Below are 22,437 nucleotides of genomic sequence, written 5' to 3' on the forward strand. Positions count from 1 at the left end.
GAATTCGGCTGTGTAGACCCGACTAACGTCAAACTCACAGGGATCCTCCTGGTGAGGCCAGTTTCGAGATGAATCTCCTGCCAGTTCCGGACTGCCCGAGTCACACCCCCGTGGCGTCAACCCCGGAGCCCGCTGGCGTAGCTGCCAAAGTCCTAGGATGCCAAAGGGGCAGGGCAGGAGGAAGACAGACAGGGGCCAATGGCAGTCCAGCGCCTCACCTGGGTGACCACGTGGGCCCAGGTATGCGGCGGCCCCGCCCTGGCCCAGCCCGGCGGACTCCGGGCTCCATCTGGGAGCGGAAATTCCTGCAGGGGCTGAACGCCGCGGGCGGAGCTCAGCATGGAGCCCGTGGACGCCTGGACCCCTGGGAAGGTGGCAGCTTGGCTGAGAGGTTGGTGAGCTGGGGCCAGGGGTGGGCTCGAAGGGAATATAGTGTGGTGTCTTTTGGACAGAAAGTAGGGAGGGGGCAAAGGAGAAAGAACCTGCCGAGTCTGTTAGTCAACAGGTATTTATAGACGGTCTGCCATGTACCAGTGTACCAGGCTCCCCTGAACAGGCACCGTGCTGGTAGACATAGGCCAGGCCACACCAGAGGCCCTAAGACGCAGGAAACGGTCTTTCCATATCTTTGTATGGCTTTGTATGTTCAAGCGCCTGCCAGGGTGGCGACGGGCAGGTGCAGTAATAGGCAAAACAGGGTGGCCCTGGTGGCCCACGCCCCCTTTATCTCCGTCATCTTCTCTGTGCCCCAGGGCCCAGCCAGCTGTTTATTAAGCCCATTTTTCGGAAGTGCAAACATGTACAGGGTCAGGAAGTGATTTGTTCAGTCTTGGAACAGGGCCGTCCCTGGTGTCGCTTCTCTCCTCAACCTGGGCTGGCAGTGAGAGAAGCAGAAACCCCAGCCATTCTGAAGGGGTGAGCACAGCCCCACCCTGGGGTTGCCGTCAGAGGGAAGATCACTCCCCGGGCGATCAAGAGACACAAACATAGGCAGACTCAGAACTGAGGGCCTTCGGTGACCGCAGCAGGGAGTGGGGAGGCCGGTCGTTGCTTTCACAGGGGCAGCTGGAGCTCGCTGGAGGCGGTTTCAGTGTGAGCAGCCCATCCGAGCTGCAATCACGCTCCCAGGCTGGGGCCCAGGCCAGCGCCGCCACTCACCAGGTGTGTGAGCACAGGTCTCAGTTTCTCTACCATGAAACTAGATAAGATGTGACCATGCTGGTGTGACTGTCATGTGTCACTCAGTGTTGGTGTCTCCTGGGAGACATTTAACATGGGGAGGAAGTTGTCCAAATAACCCTGGCTGAGTGAGCTGCCAGAACTTACTGTCACAGGACCACGGAGAAACACCCGATGACTACACACATTCCCCAGGGACAGCCTAGCCTGGTGGGGTGGGAGGCGTGAGCAAGCCACTGTCTCTCCCTTCATCAGGTCTCCCATTGTGTATCAGGGATGATGCATAGTCCCTGCCTTCTAGAAACGTGAAGATCAATGTGCCGATATGTGTAGTGATATTTTGTTTGTAATATCTGACTCTGGGTTTTTATTAGTAATACCAGTTAGAATTTGTGCTACAAATATGGGTGAAGTTCTTTTTTTTTTTTTTTTTTTTTTTTTTTTTTTGTATTTTCGAGAAAGGGTTTCTCCATAGCTTTGGAGCCTGTTCTGGAACTCACTCTGTAGACCAGGCTGGTCTCAAACTCACAGAGATCTGCCTGCCTCTTCCTGCCTCTGCCTCCCGAGTGCTGGGATTAAAGGGCTCGCGCCACCACCACCTGTCTGCAGGGGACTATCTTAAGTGTTAGCTCCCACTCAGTTCTCCCTGCCTCCGGGGGGTGGGGTCCTGGGAAACAAGCTCAGGTCCTCAGCAAGAGCAGTGTGTCTAGTTCTCAACCGCTGGAGCATCAGGCTCGCCTCTTCTGTTTGTTTTATTTTTTGGTAACTGGATTGGTAGATGGCAATGCCAGCAGGTTGGACACACTTGCTAGAGTGGCTGCTGTTTACCCTCCTCAACTCAGTAGCGTCAACTGTGAGATGGGACAGAAGCCAGCCCAGGTCTCAGGGTTGTCATTAGCGACAGGTAGGAGGGGAAGAGCTCTGATGTAATGGAACCTCAGAGTGGTAATGACAGCTGTTTCTCCACGCTGACCCCTTGCTCCAGGCCTTGATGATGCTCTGCAGGACTATCCCTTCGAGGACTGGCAGCTGCCTGGAAAGTACCTGCTGCAGCTTTGTCCCCAAAGCCTTGAGGCTCTGACTGTGTGGCCTTTGGGCCACCAGGAGCTCATTCTAGATGGGGTGGAACAACTCCGGGCCCTGGTGAGTAAGCACTGGCCATAGCATCCGCCACACTGGTTGTAGCATCCACCAGTCTAGGGGTTTGCCCACGTGGGCTGGCTGTTGAAGGGGCAGTAAGATGCTTGTTTTTGATACAGGGCTCCAAACTACCTACAGAGAACCTGCAGAGCCTGGCTCAGGGGCTGCTAGAAAGGACCCAGGCCTTCCAGATCTTGGTCCAAGGCCGGTTGGGAAACTGCCCCGAGACTCCCTCTGATGTCCTCACTGCTGCTGTGGAACTGGTGCGGGAAGCCCAGGCCCTCCTCTCCTGGCTCAACAGGTATTAGGGATGGGGTGACTTCTGACCCTTCTCATCCTGGGGCCTGGGACTGAAGAACAGTGCTTATCTCTGGATCAGATATGTCAGAGCAAACACAAGAGTGTTCAGGGACACTGGGCCACCTTGCTTCCCGCCCCACCCTGGAGCTTGTCGTCCCAATGGTTTATCAACAGTTGAGTTTTTGTTTGCATGTTTGACATTTGTGTGCATGGGGGTGTTTGGAGGGTGGGGGGTTGCACAGGAGTGTATGCGAAGGTCAGAGCATCTCTTGTAAGAGTCAGTTTTCAACTTCCACCACGTGAGTCCCGGGTATTGAACTCAGGTACTCAGACCCTCACAACTGTAGGCAAGCACCTTACGGATAAACAATCTCCCTGGTCCCTCAAGAGCTCTTGGATAGAGAGCTTCCCCTTCACGGGCAGTTGTCTGTCCTACATGTCCGACCTCAAGTGTCACCTCCTCAGGGACACCCCTGTTACCCTTACATTTGTAATACTCAGAACAGGTGAAGTTAAGTCATTAATAATAAAACTGTCTGTTTGATGGCCGTCTCCCTGGTGCCAACAACAGGGCCTGGCACACACGGGACAAAAAAGTCGCGTGCTGAGCCCAGCGCACTGAGGTAGGAATTGTCCCCACTTCTCAGGTGAGGAATTATTCCCAACACAGTGTCTTAATTGTCTTTCCTGTCAGGTACCTCTTCTCCCAGTTAAATGACTTCTCTGCCTGCCAAGACATTGGTGTGTTGTGCCGGGAGCTGGGCCAGGTCTTGCAGGAGGTAGGAGGCCAGGGGCCACTCCAGGTCCCAGAGCTTTTTATAACCTGTGAATCAGACCAAGATTAGGTGTGAGAGCTGGGGGCGGGGAGAGCAAGCACAGGAAAAGGCCTGCCTCTGGGAATGGGGTAACAGGCAATGGGGTGGGTCGTGGGATGTCTCTGGCAGAAGTTCAGGTGACATTTGGGAAAGGTAGCAGGAGAGGACGTGGGTAGTGATTGAGTCAAGTGTCATGTCGGAGGAAGGAAACCTTGGCATTGAACACTGAGACCATTCTAGTTCTGCCAAGGAGACCAGTTAGAGAAAGCAAGTGAGGAACGTCAAAGGCCCTTCTCAGCCTCTCCCCGTGTCCTCGGGAGAAAATGTCCCTCATTGCCATCTAAAAGGGGGCTCCTGTACTCTCTGTTTTCAGGACTGCCCAGAGGCTGAGAAGGAAAGCAACATCCTGAGGATTGTGAGTCTCGGGGCTGGGTGGGGAGGCCTAGGATATGGACTCGGACTCAGCCAGACAACCTGCCCTCCTCCCCCAGTGCAGTCACGTGGCCGGGATCTGCCACAACATCCTGAGCTGCAGCCCAGAGGAGCTGCTGGAGCAGAGGGCTGTGCTGGAGCAGGTGCAGCTGGATGACCCTTCAGTGAGTTGACTCTCACCTTCTCCTGCAGCCACCCACAGCCTTGGCTGAGCCCTGAAGTATGGTCCAGGAGTCCCAGCATCTTGTATTGCTAAGTCTGTTGTGTACAGGTGTTTATTTGAGGGCCCAGAGGATCTACCTGGAGTCTCACCTTTGCTGGGCACCTTTCCCGAGCCAGAAGGGCTATTTAGCGTGGCCTGGGTGACATCCCAGCCCTGACAGGGTTCTGGAGCAGATTAATAGAGATGGGAGGGAACGCTTACACTTTAAACTTGACCAGTTAAGAAAACCAGAGTTAGGGCTGGAGAGATGGCTCAACTGTTAAGAGCACTGGCTGCTCTCCCAGAGGACCCAGGTTCAATTCCCAGCACCCACTTGGCAGCTCACAACTGTCTGTAACTCCAGTTCCAGGGGATCTGATACCTTCATACCAAATGCATATAAAATAAAGTTAAATAAATATTAGGGCTGGAGCCATAGCTCAGCGGTTAGGAGCACTGACTGCTCTTCCAGAGGACCCAGGTTCAATTCCCAAAACCTACAGAGCAGCTAAGAACTGCTTGTAATTCCAAGATCTGACACTCTCACACAGACATACATGAACACCAATGCACGTAAAATAAAAATAAATTATTAAAAAAGTAAAGGAAACCAGAGTTGCTCCCCTTACCCCCAACCCCATGTCATCCCCCATTCTCCCTTCAAGAAAAGTTCTGAGACTCTGCTACCTCAGAAATCAACGACACAGCTTTCCTGTTCGTGTGTGTGTGTGTGTGTGTGTGTGTGTCGCCAACGAGCCCAAAGTTACACAGCAGTTACAATCCCATCTTGAGGCTCTGTTGCCATTCTGTCTACCTGAGAGTCCTGGTGCCCAGTGTGAGGTCCTGCCCATTGGCTCTGTTCAACCCCGGTTTTCTTGACTTAGCTCCTATCTCTACAGGATCTAGAAATCCATACCACCAGCAACTGCCTACACTTCGTGTCCCAAGTAGGTGCCCGGGTAAGAGCCCCGCCACTCTCACCACCCATGCCTACCCTGAATTCTCAGCTGCAAGCCATGCCAGCTTCAGGTCCAGGAAAGCCCCATTCTCTGGCCCCATTTCTCCTCACACTAGGCTCCCGCCAGCTCCCAGATCCTGCCAGGAGATGAGATTGTCCAGGTCAATGAGCAGGTGGTGGTGAGTGAGGGAGGGGCAAGGTGGTGGGGATGGGTGCTGAGGAGGCTCATGGGGGCAACAGGAACATCGCCTGAGGGGTTTGCCCCTTGTGAAGACCAGGGTTGTGGGAGCTGCCTTGCTTGACATGCACCAACACAGGAAGGTCTCAGGGTGACCCCTGGCCTTTCCTCCCCAAGAGCTCAGTTAAAGAGGCTCCTGGTGGCTCCCTGAAGGTGGACAGAGAGGGTGCTCCTGACAGGGAAGAGTTGCTGGGCAGTTTAGAACCTCACTCAGTGTCCCTGTCCCCCAGGTGGGCTGGTCCCACAAGAACGTGATGGAGTTGCTGAGGGAGCCAGGAAGGGTCAGCCTAGTGCTGAAGAAGATCCCAGTGCCCGAGACCCCTTCTCAGGTACCTGCCCCCCACCCCTCCTGCCTGCTTTCTCACTCCCTTGGGCAGCTCTGTCACTTTGTTTTTGATTGTTCCCAGATGCCCCTGGACTCCCCTCACCTGCCAAGCCAGTCCCTGCCTCTGACCCCACTATCTCCCAGGTAACAAGCTCTGTCTACTGGGTGTGTCTGTTTTTTTTGTTTTGTTTTGTTTTTAAAAAGAAAAAAAAAAAAGCTTAATGTGTACTACTTCTTTAAAAAAAAAACTTTATTTTATGTGAGTTGGTGTGAAGGTATCAGATCCCCTGGAACTGGAGTTTAGACAGTTATGAGCTGCCATGTGGGTGCTGGGAATTGAACCCAGGGCCTCTAAAAGAGCAGTCAGTGTCCTTAACCTCTGAGCCATCTCTCTGGCCCTTGTTTTGGTTTTTGAGACAGGGTGTCTCTGTGTAGCTCTGGCCGTCCTGGAACTCACGTTGTAGACCGGGCTGGTCTCGAACTCACAGAGATCCACCTGCCTCTGCCCCCCAAATGTTACCATTAAAGGAGTGAGTCGTTGGGCCCGACTTCTGGGTATTCTTTAAGCGGGGACCAGAGGCTCATCTCCTGTCCTCTTGTTTTCCGCAGGGTTCCTTCTGAAGGTCTTTTTGCCTTCAACCTGTCTGCAGATGGAAGTCCTGGAACCAGCGCTGCCTGGACAGGTAGTTTCCCGGCGCCAGCAGGTGGCACACGCTCTGGAAAAGGCATCTCCGTGCTGACGCTCCTAACCACAGGCCTAGGCCTGAGCTCAAGGATTTCCCTTCTCTCTCTTCCCTGCCTGACAGACTCTGCCTCCCTTGACACTGAGTCCCTGCCCACGCCCCCTCCAGCCCCAGGCACTGTTTCAGAAATAACAGCAGAGTCTCCGGAGACATCTGGACACTCTGACCAGGTAAACTCAAGGACTCAGCAAGGAGGGCCATGGGCTCTGGCTCTAGAACCTTTTCTAAGCTCTTTGTGGTCTTTGCAGAGTTCCACCCTTGGTCGGAAGAAATCAAAAGGTATGAGCGCCCCTGACTGGGTGGGGTCTTAGAAATCTTTACAGGGCTGGGCAGGACCCCTCAATGCACACACATGTTTCCAACACAACAGTCTTTTCTGGAACCATGGACCCCTGCTTCTCGCCTAGGCGTCTTGCTAGCTCTGAGACTGAGAAAGTACCCTCTGATCGTCAGCTTTATCTCATGTGGTGTGTGCATGTGTTTGTGTACGTGTGTGCGTGCATGTGCGTGTGTTTGTGTACGTGTGTGCGTGCATGTGCGTGTCCCAGAGCTTCCCAGAGCACTCTGCCACTACGCTGTATGTCCAGCCTCTCTAAAGTCACTCCACCTGAGGCCATTTGTGACATTGTGAGCACAGAGTGAGTTCAGACAGTTCTACTGGGGATTCCCATGGGGGCAGGTAGACTGAGGGAAGGATGCTTGCTGGACCCTCAGCATGCTCTGCTGTGTCGGGGCAGGTATGGCCACAAGGTTGAGCCGCCGGCGGGTGTCCTGCCGGGAGCTGGGCCTGCCTGACTGTGACGGATGGCTTCTACTACGCAAGGCACCCGGTGGCTTTATGGGCCCACGCTGGCGCCGCTGCTGGTTTGTACTCAAAGGACACAACCTCTACTGGTACCGCCAACCCCAGGTGAGACCCCAAGAACACTTGCATAGGTACCTTGATAAATTCTTATCTGTTTGACACAGAGAAGCGCCATACCTAGCCCTAGGCCTTAGTATTCCCATTTGTAAAGTGGGGTGGCTTGGTAGAGAAATGAGTTCATCCATGTGTAAGAGAAGGTTGTGGGGAACTGGAAAGCTGGCTCGGCAGTGGAAGCACTGGCTACTCTTGCAGAGTGCTGGTGTGTAGTTCCCAGCCCTCACGTGGTAACTCACAGCTGTCTCTAATCCCAGTTCTGGGAGATTCAGTGACCCCCCCCCCTTTTTTTTTGGATTTTTCGAGACAGGGTTTCTCTGTAGCTTTTGGTTCCTGTCCTGGAACTAGCTCTTGTAGACCAGGCTGGCCTCGAACTCATAGAGATCTGCCTGCCTCTGTCTCCTGAGTGCTGGGATTAAAGGCGTGTGCCACCACTGCCCGGCCTCAGTGCCCCCTTCTAACTTCTGTATGCACAGACATGCATCAGTCTGGGCTACATAGCAAATTTCAGGCCAGCTCAACAGAACAACAACAGAGTGAGACTCATGTCTCAGAAGAAAAGAGCCAATGAGATTGCTTGTCACCAAACCTGATGGCCTGAGTGTAATACCCATAACTCACATAGTCTGGCAAGTTGTCCTCTGATCTCCATGTGTCTTGTGGCATGGATGGGTGCACACACACACAGGCACACACACACACATACGCACACAATAGATAAATGCAAGCCATTTTTTTTTAAGTGTAGGGAAAATCATTTTTATTCTCCTTACCTCCCTTTTCTTCTGATATTCTATCCAATTTAGTGATGGGCCGCTCAATCACTTATTCACTCGGTAGACATCCAGGTGCCTACTGGACCCAGCTCTGAGTTAGAGCCCTGAGGGTACAGGGGAGATTTGGATAGTCCCTGCCCATCTTGTAACTTAGAGGCCCATGGGGGAAAGGCCCGAAGGGGAAAGGACAAGGAGCCATGTGCTAGGATGAAGGAACTTCCAGGCAACGTGTGGGAGCCCAGAGAGGTGTCTGATCTAGTCCAGGGAGTCCAGAAGCTTCTTCGGAAAGCTGTGTTTGAATGTTTGTCAGGTGAAAGGGAAAAGGAAAACCAGGAAGGAAAAAGACTTAGGACACAAAGCAGCTCCTGGGAGAGGACCTGTCTGAGCAAGCTCCTCCCCTTTGGCTATCTTTCTGGTACCTTTGCTCTCCTTTCCCTGCTCAGAGGTGCCCCTTGGCCACACCTCCTGCCCTGAGCTCTAGAAACCCAGACAGGTAACTAGGGAGCTTGAGGGCTCGTGGCTCCGTGGCTCCGTGCTGACCTGGGGCTCCATGGCGACCTGGGGCCCCACGCTGACCTGGAACTCAGTGCTGACCTTGTTGTGATCCCCCAGGATGAAAAGGCTGAAGGGCTTATCAATATCTCCAACTACAGTCTGGAGAGTGGACAGGACCAGAAGAAAAAATAGTTAAGTCTTGAGATGGGACGGGATGGGGAGAAAAAGGGAGAGGAAGGGTGGGGTAGGGTGGACATGTAGCAGGTGCCTGGGATTCCTGATCCAACCTCTCTCTGGGTTCTGAATGGGCATGTCCAGAGGAGATTTGACTTGGTTTTGCTTGCCGGCAGTGTGTTCCTGCTGACCCATGACGTGTACAAGCCCTTCATCTTTGCTGCTGAGACCCTGTCTGATCTGAGCATGTGAGTACCACTTCCCCTTCCCTATTCCCATGAGGTCTCCAGCCTCCACATGCTCAAAAGCTGGTCTCAGGAGACTAGACTCAAACTGCAGCTCTCAGAAAGCCTCAGTTTCGTCATCTGCAGAATGGGCAAAGGAGAATTTCAACCTAAGTTGCTCTATGAGGGTCAGATCTGTGGATCTGGGACATGGTGGTTCACCCCTTTAATTCTAGCACTTAGGAAGCTAAGGCAGGAAGATTGCAAGTGTGAGACCAGTCTGGGCTACATAGTGAGTTTCAGGTCAACCAGAGCAATATAATAAGACACTGCCGGGCGGTGGTGGCACATGCCTTTAATCCCAGCACTCAGGAGGCAGAGGCAGGTGGATCTCTGAGTTCGAGGCCAGCCTGGTCTACAGAGCAAGTTCCAGGACAGGGTCCAAAGCTACACAGAGAAACCCTGTCTCAAAAAACAACAACGAAAAATAAAACAAAAAACAAAACAAAAACAAAAAGAAAGGAAGGAAGGAAGAAAGAAAGGAAAGAAAGAAAGAAAGAAAGAAAGAAAGAAAGAAAGAAAGAAAGAAAGAAAGAAAGAAGAACCTGGAAGAGAACGGAGGATAGAGTCCAGTATAGAGCGCATCCTTACTTCCTTACACTCAGACTCCAGTAATGTACAAAAAAGTTCAGGGAAAAAAAGTTAAAAACTGTAGGTAAAGGGTGAAAAGCTCAGAGGTAAGTGGGCTGCAGGGAATGGGAACCCCATAACCCACGTGCTCCTTCCTCTACAGGTGGGTACGTCATCTCATCACCTGCATTTCCAAGTACCAGACTCCAGGCCAGGCAGCCTCTGCCAGAGAAGAAGGTGAGCATCACAGCGTGGGAGAAGGGGCCCAGACATCACTGAGTTCCTGCCTTTCCCAGGCTGGGTGCTGGAGTTCGAATCCCCTGGCCCACTCCCTGGCCTCCCTAAAGCTACTCTGTGGTTCTCCGACTTCCCACTGTAGATTGCTACAGCGAGACAGAAGCTGAAGACCCGGATGAGGAGGCTGGGTCCCGCTCCGCTTCGGTGAGTAGAGTCGCTTCACACGAGGACGTAGGGGCTGGGCAGTAGAATGTGGGGGGCTCCGGCTCATCCTTGCTCTCCTTTGCCTTGATGCAGCCTAGCCTGGCTCCAGCTTGGAGTGACCCATCACCCACGGTTTCACTGTCGCAGAGTCCGAGGACGTCCATTGGCTCTTCAGCAGGTGCTGCGCGGGGAGAAGGGCACTGGGCTGCGTAGATGTCCCGAGTATGTTCACGTGTTCTCATCCTGCATCCCGCTCCCACAGACAGCAGTGACAGGGTGCTGGAAGGAATGGTTCAGGGACTGAGGCAGGGGGGTGTGTCCCTTCTGGGGCAGCCACAGCCCCTGACTTATGAGCAGTGGCGGAGCTCTTTCATGCGGCGCAACCGTGACCCTCATCTCAATGAACGAGCGCATCGCGTGCGGGCACTACAGAGCACCCTCAAGGTGAGCTGGGAGCATTGGGCATGGGCAAGGATGAGGCTCTGGGCTTCTGGCCCTAGTGTCTGGTTCCCAGCTCCACTGTGAGCTCCAGACAGTAGACTGAAGGCTCGAAGCCCTGGCTTTCTGATTCTGGGGCTCAGTTCTGGGCTTCATACTCCATTTGAGGCTTAAGGGTTTCCTGAACCAAGTTCTAGAAGGTTCCGTATACAGAGACTAGATACTAACCCAGGCTCTTGGGCCGGGGTACCCTGGAGCTGAGCACAGGACATGAAGTTCTGAGTTCTGTCCCTCCTGGGGTGAATTTTGCCGTCTACTCTCACTCCAGGCAAAGCTGCAGGAACTGCGGGCCCTGGAGGAAGTGCTGGATGACCCTGAGCTCACAGGAGCAAAGTTCCGTCAGTGGAAGGAACGGAATCAGGAGCTGTACTCAGAGGGCCTGAGCACCTGGGGAGGGATACGGGCCCAGAACAGTTCCTCAGCCCCAACCTCTGACTCCAGAGGTCAGTCCCCACAGCCCTTGCCCACTGCCTCTGACCCCGAGGAGCCCTCTCAGCTTTTTCCTTTGACCTCAGAGAACAGCCTCCAACCTCCTGACCTCTGACCCTGGCTAGTGCCTGACTCCTGACTTCTGACCCTGAGGGCTACGTCATCCCCAGCCTCTGACATGTCTAAGACAGCATGCCCAAGGGGTCTGTGTGAGGCTGGAAGTAGTGCTGGTCCTTAGCGTTATCCCCAGACTGATCCCCCTATTCTGGGCTTCCACAGTTTCTGCTCGTGTGTCCCCTGGAGTGGAGGGAAAGTGGCCTTCCTCTCTGTGCTGTAGAGATCCCCTAACCCATCCTCAGATCTGGATATACCTGCCTCCCGGGTCCTCCGGAAAGGTTTCCCAGACCACATCTGGATGAGCATTTATTTGACATGAGAGATGCTTTTCTATCAAATAAAGTTGATTCCTCTACCATGAACCCTTGTGTCTTTGCTCTGAATTGGGAATCTGCATATACCCCCTCCACACACACACAGGGGTGAAGAGCTGTCCCGCTCGCTTCCCTCCCCCCCCACACACACAGGGGTGAAGAGCTGTCCTGCTTGAGTGAATGCTTTCCATCACAGGGTGGGTGACAAGCTCCCTGTGTAGCTCATTACTCTGAGTGTCCACTCAAGGCTCCTGTGACAGGGTGCTGAGCTCTGTGGTCCTTCATTTCTTTGCTCATCTCACCTTAGCCCTGGGAGGTCAGACCTGCTTCCCTGTTCTAGCCCCAGGGAAGGACACTCTTCTACATAGATAAGAAAACTTACCTTTCTGGAAGGACCGGGTGGGTAGCTGTGGGACAGGTAGCTGAAGGCAAAGAGTCCTGGGCATCTCTTCTTCACTCAGCCCCACCTCTAGTCCCTGGATCCAGAAAGGGGACCTCTGTTCACTGTATTCAAATGACATGGGAGTGCGACCTATTCCCCTGCCCAGCCTCTAATCTCTGACCCCATCCTGAAGCCAGTGGCTTTTTTTTAAAAAATCCGGTTGGAATGTCTTGGTGGAACACAGAAGGGTATATGGGTAATAGCTGCCTTTGTGACCTCACTTCAACGGGGAGAGCTTGCCTGCAGCAAATCTTCACTGGAGAGAAGGGGACAGAGCAAAGATGTCTGAAAATCAAAAATCGTGGCTGCAGCGGCCCGAAACCAGCAGGGTAAAACACTTGAACACTATGGTGGGGAGGCCCTGGGTTGGGCAGGGGCAGTGACCACACTAAAGGCCTGCTCCTGTCCCCTGTAGAAAAACAACACCTACACACTCATGGGCCGGCATGAAGAACAAGTACTCATCAGCCGCAGGGACATCATGGACAAGAAGGTAAGGACAGGAGGAAGGTAGGGACAGGCTGGGCTGAGATTTAAGTGACCCCATAGTTCCCTTCTGCGGCCCTCTGCCCTTTAAATGTCCTGAGGACCTTCGTTAGGAGCTAATGCCCGCTGAAGTGACTCCTCACAGGGACCCCACTCACCAGCAGATACTCCAGGACCCCCAAAGGTCCCCAACAGCAACTCTCTTTTGATGATATTTGTTGTGACTTCTTTCCTGGCAACAATAGCACCCTCTAAGGCAGACCCCCAAGTGGGCCCCCATTCCCAGGGAACATGGAGTAAATATCCAGGCAGAGGCCACCTGTGGTGACACCTGCCTGAAGGAAGGTCTCCGTTCCCTCCCAGGATGCCTTGGACATACAGGAGTTCATCACTACCTTGTTTGTCAAGCAGTTGCTTCGACATCCCGCCTTCCAGCTGCTGCTGGCCATGCTGCTAGTGACCAACGCCGTGACCATTGCTATCCGTACCAACTCTTACCTCGGTCAGGTGGGCTGCTGAACCTGATCTCTACCCCTACTGGCTCTGACCTGGGACAAGGTGCTTCCTTTCCAGGCCCTTGACTCCTTGTCCGTGTATGATGGATGGTTGGATTGGATGTTCTTCAGGACTTGGGTCCCCAAACAGGCCTAGTGCAGCAAACCTTTCACGCTAATGTTTGGGAGGCAGAGGCGGTCCGATCTCTGTGAGTTAGCAGCCAGCCTTGTCTATGAAGCAGGTTCCCAGCAAAGCAGACTACATAGTGCGATTATGTTCAAATAAGTAAATACATAAAAAAGACAGTCTCCATGGACCTTCATGGGATCTGCAAGTCAAGAAAGACTTATTGGGCTAGAGAAATGGCTCAGTGGCTAAGAGCACTTGTTGCTCTTCCGGGGGACCTGAGCTTGGTCACCTGAGTATGGATTTCCAGAACCCAAAGAAAAGCTGGATGTCACAGTCTGGTGTAGGTGAGAAGAGCCTTGTAGCTAGCACAGTGAGGACTCTGGAGGTCCACGCACCAGCCATTGTTTGGTTATGAATGCAGATGGCCCAGCATTCTGATAGTGAACTCGAGCTGGAGAGACAAAAGGAAAGAAGGGGTGGGGGGTAGAAAACAGAGGGAGCAGCATTATAGTTTTTTCTTTTATTCTTCACGTGTATATGTGTGTGTGCATGCGTGCTTGCGTGCATGCATGTGTATGTGTTTATGCAAGTGTACATGTGAAGGTCGAAGGGTGACTTCCAGGAACCGACTCTCTCCTTCCACTGTGGGACCCAACTGAGGTTGCCAGGCTTGATGACGAGCACCTCTACCCACTGAGCCACCTTGCCAGTCCCCGAGGACCATTTTGTTAAGTGTTAAAACAAGATCTTTTTATGGGTCTCAGTCAAAAATGCTGGAACTGGGGCTGAGAGTGTAGTTCAGTTGATAAATCAGAAATTCAATGTCACCCTTGGCTACATAGTTTGAAGCCAGCCTGAGCTACATGAGGTTGCCTCAAAGAATATAGTAGAACAAGAAAAATAAGCAAAGCCTGAGACCCTAGTGTGGAGTTTGTGACTGAAGATCAGAGCCTAGAAGGTTGTAGGTGCAGCTGGCCGGCCGTAGTGGGTGTGGACAGCAGAAGGCCCACATACAGAACAGGGATCGTTTGGCTACTGGGGTACAGAAAGAGAAGAGGCAAGATAACTGGTTTCCCGGGGTGGACTCCATGGACTGGAAGGGGGTCACAGCTATAAGGAAGCTGAGAGAGCAAGATTGAGGCTGGGGAAGAATGAACATGGGCTTGGACAGCGCGTAGCTACCAATCTGCCAACCCGTGCACCCAGGGTACATGTCCTGGATCTACAGAGGGAGGACGCCTCTGGCCTGACCCAGAGAACTTGGAATGCTGCAGCCACAGGGGTGGTTGGGACCAGGCTAGCAGAGAAGTTCTCTAGGGTCTGGGGTCCTGCAACTCCTGGGGGGGGGGGCTTTTTATGTTTTTGTTGTTGTTTTGTTGTTTGTTTTCTTCAGTTCCAGAGTCTGTTTAGCCTCCTCCACCCCCTCCCAAATAGCCCACTCTAGAGGGTGGGGTGAAGGCCCGCCGTGTGCATCTGGGCTCCTAACTCCCCATCTGGGAGATGCGACAGAAAAGAACAGAACAGTCACCTGACACAGCACGTGACTGCACTTAGCACTACCTGGCATATGTGCAGAAAGTAGTTCCTAAAGAAACCCATAGAGATGCTAAGGTGTAAGAGTAACAGGGGTACTCCGCACACCCTCTCTCCAGCCCCCCCACCCTCTCTCCAGCCCCCCCACCCTCTCTCCAGCCCCCACGCCCTCTCTCTAGCCCCCACACCCTCTCTCCAGCCCCCACACCCTCTCCTCAGCCCCCACACCCTCTCTCCAGCCCCCACACCCTCTCTCCAGCATGGCGCAGATTCTGCTCACTGATGCCTCTGCCCCGCTCTTTCTCTGTCCTGGCAGCAACACTATGAGCTGTTCTCAATCATAGACGACATTGTGCTGACCATCCTTATGTGTGAGGTTCTTCTCGGCTGGTTCAATGGCTTCTGGGTTTTCTGGAAGGTAAGGTCCCTGGAATTCCTATCGATACACCCTCACCCTACCCCTCCTTGGGGTCTGCAGACACATCAAGTCTTTGTCCTGAAAAATAAAGGGTTTGTATGGAGAGAGAGTGTATCAGTGCGAGGGGCCTTGTGTGGGGGATTTCAGAGAAATCTGTGGTTGGGCAGAACGTACGTTGTTCAGGAAGTGCCCCCTCTGTATGTCTGAACCCCTGCTCTTGCCTCCCCAGCTCTCTCTACTCACACGAACCCTGGTTTCTGTCTTTGGGGAATTGGAGTCAAGGAACTGAGAGTATCTATCTTAATTCACATGGTTCTGGATCAGAACTCCATAATCTTTTAATGTAATGTATAATGTAGTAATTTGTTATGTTTTATTTTGGTGTGTGTGTTGGGGAGGAGAACTTGTTTGGTTGGTTGGCTTGGTTTTTCCAGACAGGGTTTCTCTGTGTAGCCCTGGCTGTCCTGGAAATTAGTTCTGTAGGGCAGGCTGGCCTTGAACTCACAGAGATCCGATTGCCTCTACCTACCCCCCCCCCAGTGCTGGGATTAAAGGCGTTTGTGTGTGTGGTGTGTGGCATAGACTCAGTGAGGTGAGTAAGACTTGAGTTTATTTGATTGCCTCCCAAGGTGAAGAGCATCTTCCATAAAAACAGAGCTTTCTTTTTGAACGTTTACCTCAGTCACACGTTGAACAGAAGGCTGTAGTAAACCACGCGGAGTCCTGGATCAGATCCAGTCCAATCCCTCACCCTCTTGCCTTCACTCACCTCTGTGGTAATCTTCTAGCCCCTGTTTATCCTCTCAGCTGCGCTTTATAGTCCTAGGCACAGAGGCGTGTATTTTTAGCGCTCCCTTTTCTGACTGTAGCCTACTGTAAACAATGCTTTGCTCTTAGCTGGTACTTATGGGATCCTGGTAATCTTTCTGTATTAGTGCATGATGAATGGGCTGTAGCTTATGCTACTACCGGTCTCTTAACTGCTGGGTCTGTTAGTTGTTTTCCACTTCTTTTGTATTTATATATTTATGACTTAGTTTTGAGACAGGGTATCACTATGTAACTCTAGCTGGCCTGGAACTCCCTCTGTAGACCAGGCTAGCCCAAACTCACAAAGCTCTTATTACGTCTGCCTCCAGAGTGCTGCGACCAAAGACATGTACCACCAGGCAGCTACTTTAATGTTATTAATTATAGTGTTTGTCACACTTTATACTGAGGCAGGAGCATCCAGGAGTTCTCAAGTCACCTAACTAGACAGATCAAGTCATTGGCTAAAGGGCTACCCTTGGATGTATGGGGGCGTCTTCACTGTGCGTCTCTGAGAAGGACTGTTTTCATAGGTATAGGACTGTGGTTATGTGTTTGCGGCATATTGGGGGTGACAGCCAGGAGATGGCAGCTGGCTAGCTTTGTTCTCAGAGGATCATCAAGTCTCCCATTGTGGCAGGTAGACAGGGTGCTCCCATGAGCTGGGCTTGACAGACCCTCCTTGCAGGATGGCTGGAACATCCTCAACTTCATAATTGTCTTTATATTGTTCACGGGATTCTTCATAAAACAACTTGATATAATTGCCGTCACCTACACTCTCAGGTGAGTAGGGAGCCCTGAAGGTAAGAGGGGTATCTATCCTGACCGCAGGAGTGAGTAAGGAAGTCACTACCATCTGGGGCTCAGCTCTGCCTTTTTGGGAAGTTGGTGGAAGGGAGGTAACAAGGAGGGGAAGGGGTCTGGAAAGGGTCAAGGGGCACCCCTGAGAGGCTCTGCCACAGGGCACTTCGGCTGGTACATGTGTGCATGGCAGTGGAGCCCCTAGCCAAGATCATCAGGGTCATTCTGCAGTCGGTGCCGGACTTGGCCAACGTTGTGGCCCTCATCCTCTTCTTCATGCTGGTCAGTGTCTCCCAGGCCCCAGCCTATCTCCTTCCCCAAACAGAACCTGCAGGGCAGTGGACGGGGATGGATGCCTCCAAGAGGAAGGGGGCTTGGGTTGGAATCCTTGTGGGTCCCTGGGAACATTTATTGGCATTCATTTGCGCCCCTTGTCAAGCTCCAAGGTCACTGGGTGAGATTAGGTTGTGGTCTCTTTGGCAGGTGTTCTCTGTGTTTGGGGTCACACTCTTCGGTGCGTTCGTGCCCAAGCATTTCCAGAACATGGGGGTTGCACTGTACACCCTCTTCATCTGCATCACCCAGGATGGCTGGCTGGACATCTACAGTGACTTCCAGTGAGTACAGGTGGGGTTCTGGGGTTTCCTCCCCTTCTGGCTAGGGCAGGTGAGGGAAACTGTGAGAGGGGCCCCCAGGACTTGGAGGAAACTGGCCTCACAGGAAGTGACTACCCAAGAAAATCATGGTACTTGAACCTTATTTCCACAGAAGCTTCACACAGTCACAGGGTCGCCTGACCCAGTTCAGGGAGCACAAGGCATAGCTGTGTGGCTCGGCCTTGGGCCAGGGAGCAGGTCTGTGGTTGTGCCTGAGGTTACTCGGTGGCCCCCAGCTCACACTAGAGCGCAACCAACCACCTAGAGGCCTGGGAAGTTGGGGTTCAACCCACTCATTCTCAGACTTGCTCCCCAAGGCCACTTTTGTGTTCTGTTCTTCGCTTCTTATCTGTCGAGTTCAAGTCCGATTTCATTTCATCCCACTCCCCTTTGTGAAGTAAAAGCCAAGTAGGCCAAGGGTTTCTTTAGTCATAGGGAATGGAGAGCCTAGCGTTCAGGAAGCCGAGGTAGGAGAATCAGGAGTTCAAGCTCAGTACAGCCTACCTGGGCTGTGATAAGACCCTGTCTCAAAGAAGAAAAAAGGGGGAAGGGTGGGAGGAAAGGGACCTGGGGGTGGAGCTTAGTCGGTAGAGTGTTTACCTAGCCTGGGTTCAGTTCCCCAGACCACACAAACCAAGACTGGTGACATTCACCTATACCACACAGTATGAGGCCAGCCTGAACTAATTTGAGAACCAATCTAAAAAAAAAAAAAAAAAAAGCTGACATGTTGGCACACATTTTTAATCCCAGCATTCAAGGAGGCAGAGGCAGGAGGATCTCTGTGAGAACTCAGTCAGCCTGGTCTATATAGCCAATTTCAGACCAACCAGACTTACATAGTAAGACCTGGTCTCAAAAAAACAAAAACGAAAAACAAAAAAAAAAAAAAAAAAAAAAAAAAAAACAACAAATCTCAAACCACAAAAACTAAAACCAAGCCAAACTAAACCAGCAAAAGGTGGGGTGTTAGGGCCCAGAGCACGGTTGGTTGCTTGGTGGAAGATGCCTTTAATCTCAACACTGAGGAGACAGAGGCAGTCTACTCCCTGAGGCCAGCCTGACCTTCGTGGACTGCACAGTGAAGTGGCACTGGGCTTTTGAGTCCTTTCCCCTGCACCAGCCCTGTGACATTAGGCAAACTATTCCACTGTGGGGCTCAAGCTTGAAGTGATCTTCCTGCCTTAGTTGGCTAAGTGCTGAGCTGACTGAAGTGAGCCACCAAGACCGGCTTGTTTATTCATTTGTATCTTGTAGTTCTGGATCTTAAGCCTGCTAAGCAAGACTTCTCCTACAGAGCTATAGCTCCAACCTCTAGCTTTTAAAAGTTGGAGGAGCTGGGTGGTGGTGGCACAGGCCTTTAATCCCAGCACTCAGGAGGCAGAGGCAGGCAGATCTCTGTGAGTTTGAGGCCAACCTGGTCTACAAGAGCTAGTTCCAGGACAGGCTCTAAAGCAACACAGAGAAACCCTGTCTCTATAAAACAAAACAAAAACAAACAAACAAAAAAAATACGTTGGAGGGGTTGATTTGTCTCTTTTACTTTTGTTTTGAAGTGGAGTCTAGCATAGCCCAGGATAGCCTTGAATTTCTTCCCAAATGATCATAGTCATACACCACCCCCTGGTTTATGCTGTACTGGGGCCTTGTGCACCCGGGGCAAACACTACCAACTAAGTTTCACTCCTAGTTTTGTTTTTTGGTTTGTTTGTTTGTTTGTTTGTTTTTGAGACAGGAAATCAGGTAGCCCAGGCTAGCTTTGAACTCCTGATCTCCTATCTTTACTTCCCGAGTGCTGGGATTCCGATCTTCAGTTTACAAATTCATAATTAGAGACTCCAGGGCAATATTGACTACCTCAGCCGGGCGGTGGTGGCGCACGCCTTTAATCCCAGCACTCGGGAGGCAGAGGCAGGCAGATCTCTGTGAGTTCGAGACCAGCCTGCTCTACAAGAGCTAGTTCCAGGACAGGCTCCAAAGCCACAGAGAAACCCTGTCTCGAAAAACCAAAAAAAAAAAAAAAAAAAAAAAAAAAAATTGACTACCTCATAGAGTGCCGTGAGGGTCAGTCTAGAAACTTCTATAGCACTCTTCTATTTATAGCATATGTAAGCATAGCCTGTGCTTTATAATGCTGACACACCAATCTCCTGGTAGGGCTGGTTTGAGTGTTGGCTCTGCTTGCCTAGCAGACAGCACAGCAGGCCTCAGTCAAAGAGCTGCTTCTGCAGCCAGCAGGAGTGGGAAATAGTCCCTTGTCTTAAAGATGAGAAAGCTGAGGCTTCAAGGGCTAGGGAAATGACGGAGCTCCTGACTGCCGCCCGCAGGACGAACGATGAGGAGATTGCCATGGAAGTCGGAGGTGCCATCTACTTTGCCATCTTCATCACCATTGGCGCTTTCATTGGCCTCAACTTGTTTGTGGTTGTCGTGACCACAAATCTGGAACAGATGATGAAGATAGGAGAGGAGGGGCAACAGCGTCAGATAACTTTTAGCGAGGTGCATGGGATGGGGAGGACGGGAGGGAGGAGAGTGTGTGCATGAATGACTTGTGTACGTGTGTGTTTGCACATTCGAGTGCATGGAGAAAGCCAAATCCAAAACCTGGAGGCCAGACCTCCACCTCTGTAACGTCCACTCAGTGACTGAGGCTCCTGGGGGTTGGGTATGGGTTCCTAGATGTGCCATGGTAATTCAAAGCTGAGCGATGGGGTGGCATGAGGCCATTCACCCAATGGGATTCAGAAGTTCTTCCCTATGATGGGAATGATAATAGCACTCGCTCGCCAGGACCCTCGTGAGATATAGGATCTGATGAGTGTTTGCAAGTAAGAGCTCAAGAAATGAACTGGAGATCGGGCTCAGTGGTTAAGAGCACTGATTGCTCCTGCAGAGGTCTTGGGGTCAAGTCCCAACATCCACATGGCCACTCACAACTGTTTGTGACTCTAGTTCCAGGGGATTCATAGCCATAGCCACCTTCTGGTCTTCACAGGCATTGTATGTACATGGTGCCCTTACTGACATACATGCAGGCAAAACAGTCATATATTGGCTAGGTGTGGCAGTGCATGCCTTTAATCCCTGAAGTCAGCTTGGTCTTCAGAGCGAGTTCAAGCCACGCTACAGAGAAACCCCATCTTGAAAAGCAAAACAAAGCTGGGCGGTGGTGGCACACACCTTTAATCTCAGCACCCAGGAGGCAGAGGCAGAGGCAGAGGCAGGTGCAGATGGATCTTTGTGAGTTTGAGGCCAGCCTGGTTTACAGAGCTAGTTCTATAGTACACGCAGGGCTACACAGAGAAACCCTGTCTCGAAAAACCGAAGGGGGGAATAAAAAAGCAAAACGAAGGTGGGGGACTGAGGGAGGAGGGAGAGGAGGAAGAGGGAAGGAAGGAAAAGAAAAAAAAAAAGAACTTAATAAATGTTAGCTCCTCAGTATTCACTTGGTAGAACTTGCTTTTAAAAGGTGCAGAATGGAGCCGAGTACTTTGGAAAGGTCAGAGGGCCAGGATCATCATCACCCAGCGTAGGTAGAGCTTTAAAGGTTTGCTGGGGCAAGAATTTCCAAAGGGATCCGAGAGGGGCTTATGTCCCACTTGAAACTGAGTCATCACATCCAGGAAGGGAGGCTAAGATTAACTGGAGCTGAGGACCGGACCCAGTGTAGAGTAGCTAGCCTGGCTTGCTGGAGGCACAAATAAAATAAGGTAAAATGTTATAATACCAAAAGGGCTAAAGGGGCATGTGCTAAGAGACTCAGCCTCCCTGAAGTAACGTGGCCCTGAGCTGCCTACCGTCTCCATCACCGTCCTCAGACAGGTACAGATGAAGAAGACTTTGCTGACGATCTGCCCTTGGTGCATTGTACAGAGGCTCGCAAGGAGGCTTCTGGTCACCCCCAGGAGCCGCTGGTTGGGGGTCCCCTGTGCAACCTCACGGAAAAGACCTGCGATAATTTCTGCCTGGTGCTTGAAGCCATACAGGAGAACCTGATGGAGTACAAAGAGATCCGGGAGGAGCTCAACATGTAGGGGAGGGTACTGGGGAGTCAGAGCTGGGCCTGGCTTCAGTCAGGCCCATTTTCTAAGTAACTTGCCCAGAGTTGAAGCTTCCCAGCTCAGGAGCTAGTGTCCTGACCTTTCGGGTCGTGCCTTTCTCCCAGGAGGTCCCTGCATGGCCTGGGTTTCCCTTAGGGATGCGGCAGAAGCAGTGAGGGAGGAGGGAAGACGAAGGAGGGTGCGCACCAGGGAAGAAACGAAGGGCTTCGGAGGAACACAATGTCTTTTCTACCCCAGGATCGTGGAGGAGGTGCGCTCCATCCGTTACAACCAGGAGCAGGAACGGGAGTTGTTGCAGAAGCATGCCTCCAAAACCCTGTCCCTCCAGAGCGAGTCCTCCCTAGACATGCGTGAGGTGGCTACTCAGCAAGACTTGATCTCTGCACTGGTCAGCAGGGAAAAGGTGCACATTCCCTTCCCTATCTGATCAACTCCTCCCCGCCCCCACCCCGACCCGCAATACCCCTGACAGGCACCACAGTCAAGATTTCCTTTCTTTTCCGGTTGACCCTCTAAAGTCCCCCCTCACCTCAGCTGGCACCCATTGGTCAAGTCGAGTCATAGAGGCCCTGCTTCCTCCCATCTTCCCCTTCCCCAGCACCTACAGACCTATCTTTATCTTAGAGCGGCTTTTGCCAGCTCAGCTCTTCCTTGGAAACAGGGCCTTAGTCCCACATTGGAAAAAGGACCCCTGTCAACCCATCTAGGGTGCATATGAGCACCTCTTATCTCATGGGAATGGAGTCTTGGGAATGCCTGGGTTCCTCAGTTCAGAGTGGGTTCTAGGCATGCCAGAGTTACCCAGCAGGGGCAGTTAGCTATTGAGGCAGGAGGAGAAAGGGGCAGTCTGTCCCGTCCAGGTAAGTGAAATGACAAGAAGACCTTTTGGTTTGCAGGTTCATGAGTCTAGCTCAAATGTGCTTAGCAAACACAAGTTCAGCCTGTGAGAAGGCAGCATGGGAGCCAAGGGGCCTGCACACACACGGGATCAGCTGCTGCATCTTCCTGCATCCCTGACTGGAGCCCATCGCTCTCCCTTCCACCTGGGTGGCAGAGGCCATGGGGCTGGGATGGTGGCAGCATCTGCAGGGCTTATGCTTGTGAGCCTGAGGTCCGGAGGAGTCAGGACAAAGGATTCTGTGCGAGAATGGAAGCCCCACATCAGGGATGAGCACCCCACAGCAGGGATGAGCGCAGAAAGGGGTAGCCAGGCGGTGACCTAAAGATGACTATCCCTGACATCTGCTCCAG

The 22,437-nt window shown here is 52.2% G+C and overlaps 2 protein-coding genes across 4 annotated transcripts; both read left to right on the top strand.

Annotated features, from left to right (window-relative positions):
• The first annotated feature begins 305 nt into the window (after positions 1–305).
• Cnksr1 (connector enhancer of kinase suppressor of Ras 1) lies at positions 306–11,382 on the top strand. Of its 3 annotated transcripts, none has more exons than XM_057784610.1 (21): positions 306–391; positions 2,165–2,322; positions 2,439–2,620; positions 3,314–3,398; positions 3,808–3,849; positions 3,926–4,030; positions 4,968–5,027; positions 5,143–5,205; positions 5,495–5,593; positions 5,672–5,733; positions 6,199–6,272; positions 6,396–6,502; positions 6,581–6,611; positions 7,070–7,242; positions 8,640–8,713; positions 8,873–8,944; positions 9,714–9,787; positions 9,930–9,991; positions 10,085–10,169; positions 10,254–10,435; positions 10,758–11,382. In XM_057784610.1, the coding sequence occupies exons 1-21, from the start codon at positions 340–342 to the stop codon at positions 11,031–11,033; spliced, it is 2,118 nt and encodes a 705-aa protein (XP_057640593.1). In that variant the 5' UTR covers positions 306–339; the 3' UTR covers positions 11,034–11,382. The 3 variants fall into 3 exon arrangements, with proteins under 3 accessions (XP_057640593.1, XP_057640594.1, XP_057640595.1); XM_057784611.1 differs by having other exon boundaries at positions 6,441–6,502; XM_057784612.1 differs by lacking the exon at positions 306–391 and having other exon boundaries at positions 2,314–2,322; positions 2,458–2,620.
• Positions 11,383–12,072: 690 nt separating this feature from the next.
• Positions 12,073–22,133, top strand: Catsper4 (cation channel sperm associated 4). Its single transcript, XM_057784180.1, has 11 exons — positions 12,073–12,120; positions 12,207–12,284; positions 12,641–12,784; positions 14,751–14,852; positions 16,351–16,448; positions 16,628–16,748; positions 16,950–17,083; positions 19,450–19,624; positions 20,944–21,155; positions 21,424–21,589; positions 22,083–22,133. The coding sequence occupies exons 1-11, from the start codon at positions 12,073–12,075 to the stop codon at positions 22,131–22,133; spliced, it is 1,329 nt and encodes a 442-aa protein (XP_057640163.1).
• Positions 22,134–22,437: the final 304 nt, after the last annotated feature.

The sequence above is a fragment of the Chionomys nivalis genome, chromosome 11 (assembly GCF_950005125.1).
Source record: "Chionomys nivalis chromosome 11, mChiNiv1.1, whole genome shotgun sequence".
NCBI classification, from domain to species: domain Eukaryota; kingdom Metazoa; phylum Chordata; class Mammalia; order Rodentia; family Cricetidae; genus Chionomys; species Chionomys nivalis.

Bases quoted from the DNA above. Each gene is read 5' to 3' on its own strand.
- Cnksr1 (XM_057784610.1), top strand. From the start codon at position 340: ATGGAGCCCGTGGACGCCTGGACCCCTGGGAAGGTGGCAGCTTGGCTG. The intron at 3,399-3,807 runs GTAGGAGGCCAG...CTCTGTTTTCAG, and splicing joins TGGGCCAGGTCTTGCAGGAG to GACTGCCCAGAGGCTGAGAA. The intron at 3,850-3,925 runs GTGAGTCTCGGG...CTCCTCCCCCAG, and splicing joins AAAGCAACATCCTGAGGATT to TGCAGTCACGTGGCCGGGAT.
- Catsper4 (XM_057784180.1), top strand. From the start codon at position 12,073: ATGTCTGAAAATCAAAAATCGTGGCTGCAGCGGCCCGAAACCAGCAGG. The intron at 12,285-12,640 runs GTAAGGACAGGA...GTTCCCTCCCAG, and splicing joins GGGACATCATGGACAAGAAG to GATGCCTTGGACATACAGGA. The intron at 12,785-14,750 runs GTGGGCTGCTGA...CTGTCCTGGCAG, and splicing joins CCAACTCTTACCTCGGTCAG to CAACACTATGAGCTGTTCTC.